At 46.3% G+C, this 14,497-nt stretch overlaps 1 protein-coding gene and 2 non-coding genes across 3 annotated transcripts; all 3 read right to left on the bottom strand.

The window, feature by feature from the left end:
- Window positions 1-4,294, bottom strand: RPS3 (ribosomal protein S3). The gene is made up of 7 exons (XM_046017581.1): window positions 4,145-4,294; window positions 2,839-2,969; window positions 2,344-2,437; window positions 1,860-1,954; window positions 1,200-1,387; window positions 545-741; window positions 1-75 (listed from the first exon to the last, which is right to left on the bottom strand). Exons 1-6 carry the CDS (start codon window positions 4,172-4,174, stop codon window positions 548-550), a joined length of 732 nt encoding a protein of 243 aa, XP_045873537.1. The 5' UTR covers window positions 4,175-4,294; the 3' UTR covers window positions 1-75; window positions 545-547.
- On the bottom strand, window positions 847-991 carry LOC123950171. Its single transcript, XR_006820165.1, has one exon. It is a non-coding gene; the product is annotated as a small nucleolar RNA SNORD15 (small nucleolar RNA).
- Window positions 3,125-3,272, bottom strand: LOC123950172. The gene has a single exon (XR_006820166.1). It is a non-coding gene; the product is annotated as a small nucleolar RNA SNORD15 (small nucleolar RNA).
- Window positions 4,295-14,497: the final 10,203 nt, after the last annotated feature.

The raw sequence follows: 14,497 nt of genomic DNA, 5'->3' as shown, positions 1-14,497 counted from the left end.
TATCCTTCTTAAAGATTTTATTAAAGGTCTTTACGGATTGAAATGCAGCCTCCAGATCCAGCTGCCGGAGAGACCCTGAAATCAAATAAAGCACAACAGTAAGAACAGAATTTTCACCTGAATACTGGGTTCTTTCATTTCCCACTTAGGATGTGCATGAAGAATATAAACATACACACAGAACACCCAGAAACAAACAAAAAGGTGCTAGACTTAGAAGAGGCTTGGTATTACTGTTTCAACTGCTTAAGGGGCTGCTGAAGAAGAGGTAACTAACAAGAGTGCTTGATTTTAAGCAAATAAAAGGAAACATCTTGTTTCAAACTCAGTGGTAAACACAGGAACTTCTTAGGAGACCAGGGTATACCCCTCCCTACAGAATCCCTGGTTAAATGGGGCCCCCGCTCCAGCCTGCATTGTGAAGCGTCAAGAAAGTACAGTCCGATGTTTATTATTAGTGCTTAGCGCAGTATGGGACACACTAGTAGCAGGAAGACAAGAGAATAGGTTCCTACTCCACTCCAAAAGGCCCCTAGAGACACACCTGTTACGCTGTGGGTACTGGCTGTGGCATAGCAGGCGGCTCTGGCTTCCCACCCTTCTGTTCCGAGATGGGGGTGGTGGGCAGTATCTCATCTTTGGGTTCCACAATGCTCACATGATCCGGCAGGGGCTTCTTAGGGCCAATCTTACCACTTGGGTCCCAGGGAAGCATGATCTTCACTTTGATGCCCAGCACACCTAGAAGATACCATAATTAGCATCTAGCTGTGGTTGCCCTGGTCCCACCATAGGATAGGGCAGAAGGAAGACAACAGTAGGTTACTCAAGCACCCGAGTCTGGTCCCTTCTCAGACAAATGCCTCTAATCAATCAATGAACAGGACACTTTTGCAAAAGGAACACATGCACAGCACCACAGAACGTGGCACTGACAAGGACCAAGAGCAGGATGTGACCTTTCTGACTCGTCATCGTGTCATCACTGAAGGGTACACAGGTGGCTGAGACAAGAGCAAACCAACTCTCAGATCTGATCGATCTCAGCAATTCAGTTCTTACACACCTCATCAATAAACCCAAGTGGAATACAAACATGCTCCACTTGTCCAAAATGAATTTCCCAGCACTGAAGTATGCACAAAAACCCACAACCATATGCTGAAGGCCCTCTGCCTCCAGCGCTCCCAGCTGCTCACCCTGTCTGAGGAGCACATGGCGCACAGCAGTGTCAACGTAGTAGTTAACAGGGTCCCCACTGTGAATCATCAGGCCATCCACAAACTTCATGGATTTAGCCCTCTGTCCTCGGAGTTTCCCAGATACCACGACCTCACAGCCTTTGGCCCCACTCTCCATGATGAACCGCAGCACACCATAGCAGGCCCTTTGGGAGAACAAGACAGATATCCACACGTTATCACAGAAGACAAGACTGTTCGATCCTATCCCACACCACCATGAACACAAGACTCACTAGTCTGCACTATTTTCCATGTTCCCTTAATACGGAATGAATTTGACCAGAGCCTGTCAATTCTCTTACAGTCCTATTGCACCTCATCTTAAGCGGATTCCTTAGGGAATATATGCCAATTCCTTCTAACCAAGTGCTTCCCAGCCTTGGCTCCACATTAGAGTCACCTCAACAAGATTAAAATAAAACAAAAACACCTGTGAAGTCGAGTCCTCACACCAGGCCAATTAAACAGGCAAAATACACACACACACACACACACACACACACACACACACACACATATCCCTCTTCTAAACCTATAATGCCAAACTGAAGGTACTCCCTTTAAGGCACTGACCACTCTTTAAAACATAATCATTTAAAGTTTCAGGCCACTCACCTCCGCACAGCAAGGCCTCCTAGGAGTTTGTAACGCAGAGACTCTGCCTGGGCAATAGCACACAGACCTCTTGTAGCCACCTTTTCAGCATAAAGCTGTAAGAAACAACGCATACCCTTAAACCTGTTAATTTTCCCCCCAATTTTCAATAAAAAAACCACTTCATTCATCATACAAGCATGTCCCACTGTAGCATCCCTCAAGTACTAAAACACTGCCACTACCCACATGTAGCCTATACTTTGTGACAGTCTGAATCTTTCCTTATTGTCCTTCCACCTCTAGCTCCTTCTACAGCAACACCACTGAGGGGACAGCCAATACACCGTATGTACCATCACTATTCCCAAGTTGAAAGCAAAAAATCCCTTCACCACCAGAAATGAGCAGAAAAGGACTATAAAAGGAAGCCCACTGCTTATTAAGAGGACTTGAACAAAATACCAATCCACAGTAATCTCTGGCACAAGGCACAATCATTCACCTCTACACTGCCCTCGGGGAAACCAAATCTCTTCTGAACCACAGCAGTTAATTCTCGGATCCGCCGGCCCTTCTCACCAAGAACATTCTGTGTCCTGAGGAAAAAAACAAAACAAAACGGACAATTTATAGCTCTTACAAAATTCCAAACGTGGCTTTAAATTTTGGATGACAAGAACTAGAGTTAGATTTAAAATAGTTAAGAAAATTTACATTTGCAAGCAGCCTTGTGGCTCAGGTCATGATCCCAGGGCCCTGGGATAAGAGTCCAGCATCCGGCTCCCTGCTCCATGGGGCATCCGCTTCTTCAGTACCTCCACCCCCGTCTGTCCCCTCACCCCTGCTTGTGCTCTCTCAAATAAACAAATAAAAATCTTTAAAACAGAAACTTACATTTGCTAAGGCCAGTGTACTGACTGTCCCTGTAAGTTCACAGAATACACGATCCTAATATGTACAGCAATTACAGGTGACAGCCAAGAAAATGAGTTTTCACCTGGTGGCCAAGATAATGATTTCTGTCCTTGTGGGTGTAACTCGGACCTCAACCCCGGAGTAGCCATCTTCAGCCAGCTCCCGAGTGAGGAACTCGTTCAGTTCAGCTTTGAAGATGCCATCAGCGACAAACTAACCAAAAGGGAAAATTCACAATTAGAACTTGGACGCAGGGTCATTTTCCTGCCTAGTCCTTCTGCCAATGCAACTCTCATCAACATTCAACACCTTGAAAAAAACAACCCATCATCACCCTATTACCCTGGTTCCAACACTCATGTAGCAACCCTTCTCAGACAAATGCCTCTAGGTCGTCCTCTGGAAGTTACTTTAACCCAAGGGCCCTTAAAACCGCCACAGAACGCAGCAAGGAGTAGGGGCCACCCGGCAAAGATAATACCCCCAGTCAGACTCGTCATCCTCTCTTCATTGAAGGGTTTTTAAGACTTGTTCGTATGTACCTACAAATGCTAAACAAAAAGCGGTCCTCAAATGGCACATCCACAGCTCATTCATTCATTAAGGCAGAGACGCTACCCTTGTAACTAACGCAAATAGACCGACTTTAAGTAAGCAGTCTCAATTGTAGACACAACTTGGACCACCTATAGACTGCCAGCCAGGTTATCTTGCCATAAAGTGCGCGTGTCTTACAAAGCCGGCAAGTCCTAACTAGAGTAAAGGTGTGAATTTACACGTTATCATGTCCACACAAAATGACAAGTTAGTTGCCTATTTCTAATGCATATGGATTTTACGGAAAAGCGAAAAGTGGAAATTCGATGAAGTGCTCTTTCCAGGTCTCCTCCCTCCATTAGCCCATCAGTTTCCTTGGGGTACAGATGGAGCAAGAAACCGTCAGCAGCCTTCCCAAGCGAGCTCTCTGGGGTCAGAAAGCCGCACCCCGACTCGAAGCAAGCATGAGTACGCTGCTACCTCCCCTTCCCAAACACACAGTGAGACCTGAGGAGAAACGGCTCAACCTCTCAAAGGACTACATGTTTACTGAAGCTATTTGCTGACCAAGAAATGCTCACAAGCGCTTTGTCCCGGGCAGGAGGGACACCCAGTGTTCACCTCTGCTATTCGCCTAGAAGCGGCAACAATCACTCTTTTCCGCCGCCAGGATGAGCTCGCCAGGCTCGGGCCCCGCGTTCAATCCACCGCCATCCGCGGCCCGCGGGAATGCCACGCAGCCGAGGCCGCTTCTCGAAGCAGGGCAAGGAGCTGCGGGTCTCGCGACGGCGTCTCCACAAACCCCGACCCGCGCGGCGCCAGTTCCCTGGACCTGGGCCCCAGGGTCTCACCTTCCTCTTCTTAGAAATCTGCACCGCCATCTTGCCGCCGCGCGCCCCGGAAAGAAAAGGAAGTAGTTCGCGGGCGGAAGTAGGTATAAAGAGCGCGAGGGACGAGTAAGAACGGCGCGACGTCGACGCCTGTACGTGCTCCTGGGAATTGTAGTTTTTAGTAAGGCATTAAAGGAAAAAAAGGAGGGTAATGGGGACACCTATAGGCAGAACCAGGAAAGGGAGACGCTCAATCACAACTTCGGAACTGCAAGGGAGCCTAGAGTTTAGTTCTTATTAGCTTAAAAGTGAGAACGTGAGGCACAGAGATGGAAATTCCAGGTATAAGCTCACACAGTAACAGCATGGAACTCTGGTCCCTACCCTCTGCACTCAGTGAAATTCGTTTAGGTCCAGCCCTTCTAATCTGTATCCATTTCCTCTGTTCCAAATGATGGCAATATTAATATCTAATATTTATTAAATATTCTAGGGACTGTTCTATGCCTTTATATTATGAACTCATTTACCTCTACCTTTCATAAAGTAAAATATGTAACGGAAGTCACAAAGTAGTGGTTCATGGATTCGCAATTATTTTTCCTGGGGCGGCTGGGTGGCTCAGTGGGTTAAAGCCTCTGCCTTCGGCTCAGGTCATGATCCCAGGATCCTGGGATTGAGCCCTGCATCGGGCTCTCTGCTTGGCGGGGGGCCTGCTTCCTCCTCTCTCTCTCTGCCTGCCTCTCTGCCTACTTGTGATCTCTGTCTGTCAAATAAATTAAAAAAAATTATTTTTCCTAAGTCAATTGGAGAAAGACAACTATGATATGATCTCCCTGATATGAGGAAGTGGAGATGCGACATGGGGGGTTTGGGGGTAGGAAAAGAATAAATGAAACAAGATGGGATCAGGAGGGAGACAAACCATAAGAGACTCTTAATCTCACAAAACAAACTGAGGGTTGCTGGGGTGTGGGGGGGGTCGGGAGAGGGTGGTGGGGTTAAGGACATTGGGGAGGGTATGTGCTATGGTGAGTGCTGTGAAGTGTGTAAACCTGGCGATTCACAGACCTGTGAATTCACAGACCCCTGGGGCTAATAATACATTATATGTTTATAACAAAATTAAAAATTTTTAAAAATTATTTTTCCTTACATTTTGAAAATTTCAAGCATACAGAAAAGTTGAAAGAACTGTATATATGCATCACCAAGGTGCTCCAATTAACATTTTTGTCATAATTGCCTTATCATATATCTATCCATCCATCTATTCACCCAAAGGTGAATCTTTTGATGCATTTCAAAGTAAGGTGCAGACATCAGCACACTTCACTCTGAAACATCTCAACAACAGTTTTATTGAGAAATAATTGCCATATATCACTGTATAAGTTTAAAGCATACAGAATGATGGTTTGATTTACAAATATTGTGAAATGATGGCCACAATAGTTTCAGCTAACACCCATCACGTCATATAGATACAATAAAAAAGAAAAGAAGAAAAGAAAAAAAGAGCTTTTCTGAGCAGTTTTATTTTAAATTTGAATAGTTGGCCTACATTTAAAAATCAGGAATTTTGGTTATAAAACTATTTTAAGCTTCTCTTAAAAATGTAGAAAGACCTATCAAAATACCAGGCTCATGTTTCCTCATGGCAGCATTCTCCTTCCCTGTTAGATAGCAAAGGGCTTTTCAGTGTGCCAGAGTCCCTGGCGGTTTTACTCATTTATTGTCTGGCCCTAGAAGCTATTTGAGCTTTTCCCCAACAGTAAAAAGATCTGTCCTATAATCATGGAATTACCAGAGTTTTTTTTGGGGGGGGGGCAGAACAGAGGGACCAGGGAAGATGAAAAGACGTGGATGGACTGGGATGCCTGAGTGGTTCAGTCAGATGAGCGTCTGCCTTTGGCTCAGGTTATGATCCCAGTCAGGCTCTCTGCTCAGCGGGGAGCCTGCTTCTTCTTCTTCTTCTCCCTCTGCCCCTCTGCCTGCTTGTGCTTGTTCTCTCACTCTCTTTCTCTCTCAAATAAGTAAATAAAATATCAATTTAAAAAAAGAAGTGGGTGGACCAAAGAGAGAGTAGGCTATGGACCTATGTATCTTGGTGATGGATTGAGGTTGAGGGGGAACTGAGAAGGATACTCCAGTTTCTTTCTTTTTTTAAAATTTTATTTATTTATTTATTTGACAGAGAGAGAGAGAGAGCGCGTGCACAAACAGGGGGAGCAGCAGAGGGAGAGGGAGAAGCAGGCTCTCTGCTGAGCAGAGAGCCCGATGCGGGGCTCGACCTGAACCAAAGGCAGATACTTAACCAACTGAGCCACCCAGGTGCCCCAATACCCCAGTTTCTGACTCCAGTGGTGGGCACTTGGTAACAACCCTCACTGAGATGAGGAAACCAGGGTTGGGTTTTTCTTGCATGTGTTCTCTCCATGTGCTCTTCACTCCCTTCCTCATCCAGCTCCATGGTCCATTAATTCAGTGGCGCCAGGCTGATCCAGTACCCGCCCTAGTGAGTCTGACTTCTCTGTGCCCTCATTAGGGATGTGGGTGCTGTGGGAGAGCAGCAGCCTGTGTGCTGGGGTCAGCATATTTCCTCATTCAGGTATGCCCCTCATTCTCCCACAGTTCCTGTTCTAATCTTTGCCAAATCAGAATCTCTTCCTCACTCTCAACAATGAACTTGCCTACTAACCTTTTGCCACCAGGTATATTTGTGTAATCGACCTGGGCACAGAACCAGGCGAGAACTGCCTCTCACCCATCCTATAATTCTGTGTGTCCTTGGCCACCCCTTCCTGCTCAGGAAAGAGCAGGAAGAGCTTCTTGCCCAAGGTCAACCTCCCCTGTGCATTTGGTTCAAGTTTAGTTCTCTTCTTTGGAGACCTTGCTCTTGCAGTCATACCTTCTCTTTCCTGTGACACTGTTTTTTGGCTGGCTCTTTCCTTCCCAGTGCTAGATATGTCACTTCCTCTTAGTTGCTCCCATAACCATAACACCTCATCTCACTGGGTTGGAATGGCCTGCTTGTGTCCCACTAGACCACCAAGACCAAACCTGTCTCTGTTCATTATATCTAGAACCTAGGATATGGCCTGGCTCAAACTCAGCGTCAGTAGAAATTTGATGAGTAAATAAATCAATGCATGGATTCTGGTTTTAGATCATTTCCTAGTAGCATGGTTCATATGAATTTGCTTGCAAGTGCCATTTCTGAACCAAGCTCTGGAGACTCCAAGGTGAGCATGGCAGGTAAATCCTGCTGGAGGCTCCATGGTCGCCCATCTGCTGCCCTTCCCCAATGACACTAGGAGGCTGCCCACCTGGGAATTGCCCTCTGGTTCCAGAAGGAAGCACACAAAGGAAGCCTTTGTCTTTATCCTGATGCCTTAAATTTTATCTAAGACTGTTGGAAGAAGATACTGTATTACTCAAAATGACACCATAAAAATAATAGCGGTCACAATACACTGAATTCTAATCCAAGCAGGGACTGTGAGAGTGACTTCATCTCTTCCTCCGTATCTGAAGTGTAGACAAGGTTTACTGTGTTGAGCCCAGGGCGCCACAGAAGTGGCCTCAGAATCGGGAAGAGGGAGCCGTGTGTGTTTGTGTGTGTGAAAGCAGACTCTTAATCTACTTAACCAGGCCATGCCTGGGCTCTGTGAGTGCCACACGGGTGCTGTCCTGAAATTCCTGAAAACGGAAGGTGAGATTTGCCCCGGTTGCATGGTTTTGAAGACAGTTTAGTCACCTAAAGACCAGAACACTGAAATCTCACAAAAAGCTTTGAACTTACCTGGCTCCCACTGGAGGAGTTAGGCAAGAAAAAAGTGCAAGCGGGAGTACCTGGGTAGCTCAGCTGGTTGGGCGGTCAACTCTTGGTTTTGGCTGGTTGTGCGGTCCAGCACCCCTCGGGCTCCTGGCTGGGAGGCAGTCAGGACAATCTTTCTCTGCCCGCAACCCCCCCGGCCACGCCCTCGCTCACACGCATGCGTACTCTCCTCTCCCAAAGGAATAAAAATCTTTTTTAAAAAACAAATAAATAAGTGTGTGTGGGGGGGGTGCCTACCTCCTGCTCCATGAGCACATCCTCCGAATGAGATGTACTGAGGGAATCTCCACCCTCGCAGATGGTCTAGGTCTCACGCCTCAGGGGGCAAACAGCTAGGCGGGCTCCTTGTTCAAAGATTTATGTTTTTTTCGACAAGACCCCCAAATAAGCTTATAACTCCATCTAGTGTTTGGCCAAAGAACTGGAGATCCGTGCAAGGCCTGGAGGAAAAGCTGAATTCACAGAGAGAACGTATACCCGTCTCCACTAGGGCACTTCCTGAGGGATCATGTTGGGGGGAGGGGCGGGGACAGTGACCATATTTAGTTGTCACTCCCTTTAGATTCTAACGCCCCACAATAGGACGTGATGATACTGTCACATTCTCAGTGATTTCATTAAAATTCAACAGTGACTCACTCTGGGCCTGGAATTGAGTCTCTGGATATGAACAGAAGAATACTGTAGGAAAAAAATCTCAAAATAGGGGCGCCAGGGTGGTTCAGTTGTTAAGCGTCTGCCTTTGGCTCAGGTCATGATCTTAGGGATCAAGCCCCATATGGGGCTCCTTGCTCCGCGGGAAGCCTGCTTTCCCTCTCCTATTCGCCCCCCCCCCCCCCGCCCCCGCCCCACTCCCTGCTTGTGTTCCTACTCTCACGGTCTTCCTCTGTCAAATAAATAAATAAAATCTCAAAAAAAAATTTTCAATCTCAAAAAAATTTTTTTTGTTGCTTTGGTATCACTACTAAAATCTGATACTCCTCCTTACAATACAAATCAGATCTGGTGTATGATGAAAGGATGTAAGAAAACTTCACACTGAGGGGGGAAAGGGGTATGAATTGAGCTTCTTTGGGGAGGGCAGCTTGATGGTACCTGCTGTCACTTAAGATGTGGATTTCCCAGCAAATACACTCCTTTTTATCTCCTCCAGAAAAACACCTACACCAATGTACAAGGATGAAAAGGCAGGAATGCTCATGATAGCTGTATTACTAATAATGAAAAAACACATAGAAACAGCCAAAAGCCATTCAACAGAGAAATGGCCATCGAATATCATGCAGTCATTGAAGAGAATGAGGTGATTCAACATATGCACGTGAAAAGAGCACTGAGAAATACTGCTACGTCAGAAAACCAAGTTGCAGAACAATATGGACTGTGTGATATTTTTGCACAATAAAATAAGACATACACGCATGTAAAAACATAGAAGACTCTATAGCCAAGGAATAGATAAGCCTACTTCTGGGAATGGAACAGTATTGAGGGAGGGTAAAGGGCAACTTACTTGATTGTTTCCCTTATAATAAAAATGTATTCATTACTTGTGAACTTAAAAACAAATTGAAAAGAAAAAGAAATGCAAGGGATCACTTGTGAAACAATGTGAATGTCCCAGCCTCCAGCACCAAATGCCATAACCCTTTATTCTGAAAGCTGAATACAAAGAAAAGCTTATTTTCTTAGATTATAAATCCATACTGTCCCAAACAGTAGCCACTGACCTCATAGGGCTACGGAGCACTTGACATGTGGCTGGTCAGAGTGGAAAGTGTTGGAAGGATACAATAAACACCAGATTTCAAAGTACTAAAAAAAAAGAAGAAGAACATTTCCTTAATCAGTTTTATATTGATTACATGCTGAGACAATAATATTTTATGTATATTGAGTTAAAACAGGCTATTAAAATAAGTTCACTGGTTTCTTTTGGTGCTTTTTTTCATGTGGCTGTTAGAAAAACTAGAATCCCATACATGGCTTCCATTTGTGGTTCTTACATTTCCTTTGGACAGTGCTGCTGGAGTCCTTTTGACTGCAGAGATCCATGGTGCCTGACTTCTTGTTTCCTTGGGATTGGGCGCAGCGATCAGCAGAGCATGGTAATCAGTAACTGCTCACGGACTTAATGAACCGAAGATAGCTCACGTGGAGTGTTACATACTGGTCTTGTTTCTCTGTTTGTCTAGGGCCTTGGGAAACTCAAAGCTAAATTTCATGCTCGGTTGAGATCCTAGGACCCCATTGTGTCCCAGATCCACTCCAGACAGGTGGAAGAGACCCATCCAGGGGAATTCAGGATTGTTGCTGCTGTCCTCAAGTCAGGAAAGTCAGACCATCCCAACCCATCTTCCACATTCACACGTCCTTCCTCTGCTATAAACTGTGGCCCGTGGGGTCCAGGGAATGAATGGGGGTGAACTCAGTGAGCTCATTTTATTTTGTTCACGTTTTTCTGAACAAACTGCCTGTGTGGTCACTAGAGCCACAGGGAAGGTTGGGTATGGAGTTAAATCCCTGTCTTTGGGGTCAGCCAAAACACTTTTCACATGGAATGACACTTTGGAGAAATTCCAGGTTTCCTAATCCAGCAAAACTTTCCCAAGCATCTTTTCAGTATACCATAATGTTTAAGGTCATGGATTTGAGCCAGACAGCCTGGGTACACATCCCTGGTCTGGTCGTTTACTAGCTGCATGACCTCCAGCTAGTTTTCTCTGCATAAACTTCCTCATCTGTAAAATGAATGAAAAATAGGGGTGCTTGGGTGGCTCAGTCATTAAGCGTCTGCTTTTGTCTTAGGTCATGATCCCAGGGTCCTGAGATCGAATCCCATGTTGGGGTCCCTGCTTGGCGGGAAGCCGGCTTCTCCCTCTCCCACTCCCCTTGTTTGTGTTCCTGCTCTGACTCTCTCTCTGCCAAATAAATAAATAAAAATCTTTTAAAAAATGAATGAAAATAGTAGTAAACCTACCTCATGGGACAATTGTGAGATTAAATGACTTAATAGAGGCAAAATGCTTAGCACAGAATAAAGCACCTAGAATGTAGTAAGTGCTCAATTAGCTTTAGCTAGTATATGGATCTGCAGCTTTTGCCAAGTCCTGGGGAAACTGATGAATCTGACTGAACCCCTGCTCAAATCTGTAGGTGAGGTGGGCGTTACAGATAAATAAGTGTGATAAGCATCATACCATATGATGGGGACCACAGAGTACTGAGGGGGCAGAGTGTTTGAAAGGATGTCATAGAGACCCAGTCCTTGCACTAAGGTTCACAATACACTTAGGTGTTTGCTAGACCAAGAGACACCTCAGGCAGAATGAACGGGCTGAAGCCTCTGGGGGCAGAAGAAGGACCTCCCCCATGCCGAAAATAGTTTTCTGATTCAAAAAGTAAAATACATTAATAAAAAACTTGGAAAAGAATCAAGAATATAAAAGCAGTGTTCTAGTTAAGCAGTATAAACATATTGAGGCATGTTTCCTCAGATCTTTCCTTAGGCGGTGGGATAGATTGTGATGGACAGACGGGCATTTGCAAGGTCACACAAACGGTGTCCTCATGATGCACAGGTGCCAAGAAGGATGCTTGTGCCACGCCAGGAGGGAATGGAAGCTGGATCAGAGGTGGGGAGCACCGGGGAAATAATGAAGCCAGCCCCATTGGTTTCATATCCCAGTTCTGCCACCTACCAGCTTTGTGATCTCAGGTAAACCTGCTTAACCTTCCTGAAGCTCAGATTCTTCATTTGGAAAGAGGAGAAATGATCACAGCCCTCATAGGATTTCTGTGATCCCATTAAATGGTAGCTTAAAACACTCAATATAACTGACAGCACATGGAAACTGTCTGTTACGTGGGGCAGAGTAGCATTGCTTTTAGCACAGATAATTTGGCATTTAGGTTTGCCTCCATCTTCCGTGTTTTTGGGTAAGGGGAGTTCTCTCGCTGAATGCTTCCCAACACTAACAGGTGGGCTCACTCGGCTGATCTTTGCGGAAGACCAGAACACCCTAGCATCGTTTCTTTTTTTAGAGACTTATTTATTTGAGAGAGAAATAGAGAAAGAGAGTGTGTGCTTGCGCAAGTTGGGGAAGAGAGGGAGGGGGCAGAGGGAAAGAATCTCAAGAGGGCTCCACGCTGTGAAGGGAGCCAGAAGCCGGGCTCCATCCCAGGACCCTGAGATCATCACCTGAACTGAAACTGAGAGTTGGGAGCTCAACAAACCAGGCCACCCAGGCGCCCCCACACTGTCACTTTTCTTTCTCACACGTCAGGCACAATTTGACTACTGGTAAAAGGACTGTACTACTGTAATGTATAGGGTGGAGAAAAGTCCCTTAAAGGGAAGATGTGGAAATAAGTGGGCCAAAGACAAGACTGCTGAAGCATTAAATTTAAAAAACAAACAAACAAACAAACAAAAAAGGACTGCTGAAGGAGAAAGATGTGGCCACGGGACGGAAAAAAGCCATGAAAGCCTCAACCCATCAGGCTTCCTCTGACCGCCTGGGATCAGTGACAAGTCTGGAGAGGTGGGGCCCAAGGACAGCTGTAACAGGGACCAGGAAGGACATGGCGGGCAGGTAAGGAAGGCCGGCTAGACTCTTCCTGGGAGGGTTTACTAAACCCAGCTCGAGGAGGGGAAACACGAAGTACCCAGAGACCCTCTCTAGTTTGACTTTAGAAAGTGGAAATTCCACCTTTCCCAAATTGGCTCTCCCAAAGCTTTGCTTACTTTGCCCTCTGGCGGCCACAGTCTGTAACTACAGCACTTTGGTAGACCTCTTTCCCAGAAAGGAGTGGGGCCGGTTGCTCTCCCAGCGGGTACTCCTTACCCCTTCAACTGATACGCTAACCAAACGGGCATCTTTGGTAGTCAAATTCCAGGGGCTGAGAATGTACAAAAGCACACAGCTTTAGGTGGGCGTGCTACACAAACAAGAGGCTGAAGGCCGGCTCCCCTGGATTTGACTAGTGAAGCCCACACATCAGAATTTACTGTGACACCATTTGGGGTGACTGGAGGACAGGAATGAGACGGTAACAAGCCAGTGCTACCAACAACCCCGTTTCCTGCCCACAGCAAGGCTGTGTGAACAGGCAGCTGGTTGGCTTGGAGACAAAGGTAGGAAGGCAGGAGGCAAGAGCTGGCTAGTAGCCATCAAGGCTCAGGGGCAGGAGCCAGGCCTGGGGTATGACACGGCTGGCTCTGAGCAGAGAGGGCTCCTTCTCAGAGGTGCCTGCTCTGGGCTTTTGTAGAGAGAAGCCATTAGAACCTTCTGATCTAGTTCTCCAGACCCTAATCTGACAGGCTCGGGAGCCCTGGAGTTCTGGCAGCAAGTCACCTCCGCTTAGCCTTGCACTTTCCCAGAAAGACATGGACATAGCAGCTTCCTGAATGTTGCAGACCTCCACACAGTCATGGAGCACTGGGGAGGAGTCACGGCAATAGGATTCATCTCCACTGCTAGGGGCCAGGGTGGGGGAAGGGGGAGGAGGGTCGGGGTGGGGGATGTCAACTAGCCCAGCTGCTTTGGAAAGTTCAGTACCCTCCAGGAACCTCAATTGTACATCCGCAAACCTCAGCCATTCCACTCCTGAGTGTGCAGCCTAGACCTGGTCTTCAAAATTGTGTGCTCACATCCTCCCTACAAGAATTCGAAGGATGCGGTTTTCCTTTGTACATTCCGAGTTGCGTAGAACTTTAACATAGGTAGAAGTTTTCACCAGAAGTTTAAATAAACTCACAGAGACTATAATTTCCAGCACTCTCATAATGTCAACACCTTAAAATATAGCAGTTACTCATTCTTTTAAATGTATCCATAGGAAGATAAATGCCACAGTGATTTGATACCCACAATTATCCGCTTTAAAAATACACAAACACAGGGCTCCTGGGTGGCTCACTTGTTAGGCGCCTGCCTTCGGCTTGGGGTTGTGATCCCGGGGTCCTGGGATCGAGCCCTGCGTTGGGCTCTCTGCTGGGTGGGAAGCCTGCTTCTCCCTCTCCCACTCCCCTGCTTGTGTTCCCTCTCTCACTGTGTCTCTCTCTGTCAAACAAATAAATTAAAAATCTTTAAAACAAAATACACAGGGTGCCTGGGTGGCTCAGTTGGTTAAGCCGCTGCTTTCGGCTCAGGTCCTGATCCCAGGGTCGTGGGATCAAGTCCCGCATCAGACTCCTTGCTAAGTGGAGAGCCTGCTTCTCTCTCTGCCTCTGCCTGCCTCTCTGCCTGCTTGTGCTCTCTCTCTGATAAATAAATAAAATCTTTTTGAAAAAACCCACAAAATACACAAACACACTTTTCTCAAACAGCTGCACCTTTTATATTATTTCAGTCTCTCCTTGAACTTATGTTTTTATTGTGCATAACCCCGGGAATGCCTTCATGCACCCTGACAAATTCAGAGCTCCCTTGGATTGGATCCATGACCCTTCCCACTAACACTCCTTGCCCTCGTTGGCCAAGCTGACTCAGGTTTGATTTAGGTGGTTTTCCAGGAAGACCCCACACCAG

Source organism: Meles meles, chromosome 8 (genome assembly GCF_922984935.1).
Source record: "Meles meles chromosome 8, mMelMel3.1 paternal haplotype, whole genome shotgun sequence".
Taxonomy (NCBI): domain Eukaryota; kingdom Metazoa; phylum Chordata; class Mammalia; order Carnivora; family Mustelidae; genus Meles; species Meles meles.
Note: the sequence above shows the minus strand (reverse complement) of the source record. Positions and strands in the feature narration are given on the sequence as shown.

Bases quoted from the DNA above. Each gene is read 5' to 3' on its own strand.
- RPS3 (XM_046017581.1), bottom strand. From the start codon at position 4,174: ATGGCGGTGCAGATTTCTAAGAAGAGGAAG. The intron at 2,438-2,838 runs GTGAAAACTCAT...TTTTTTCCTCAG, and splicing joins ATCATTATCTTGGCCACCAG to GACACAGAATGTTCTTGGTG. The intron at 1,388-1,859 runs GTGAGTGGCCTG...GTTCTCCCAAAG, and splicing joins GGAGGCCTTGCTGTGCGGAG to GGCCTGCTATGGTGTGCTGC.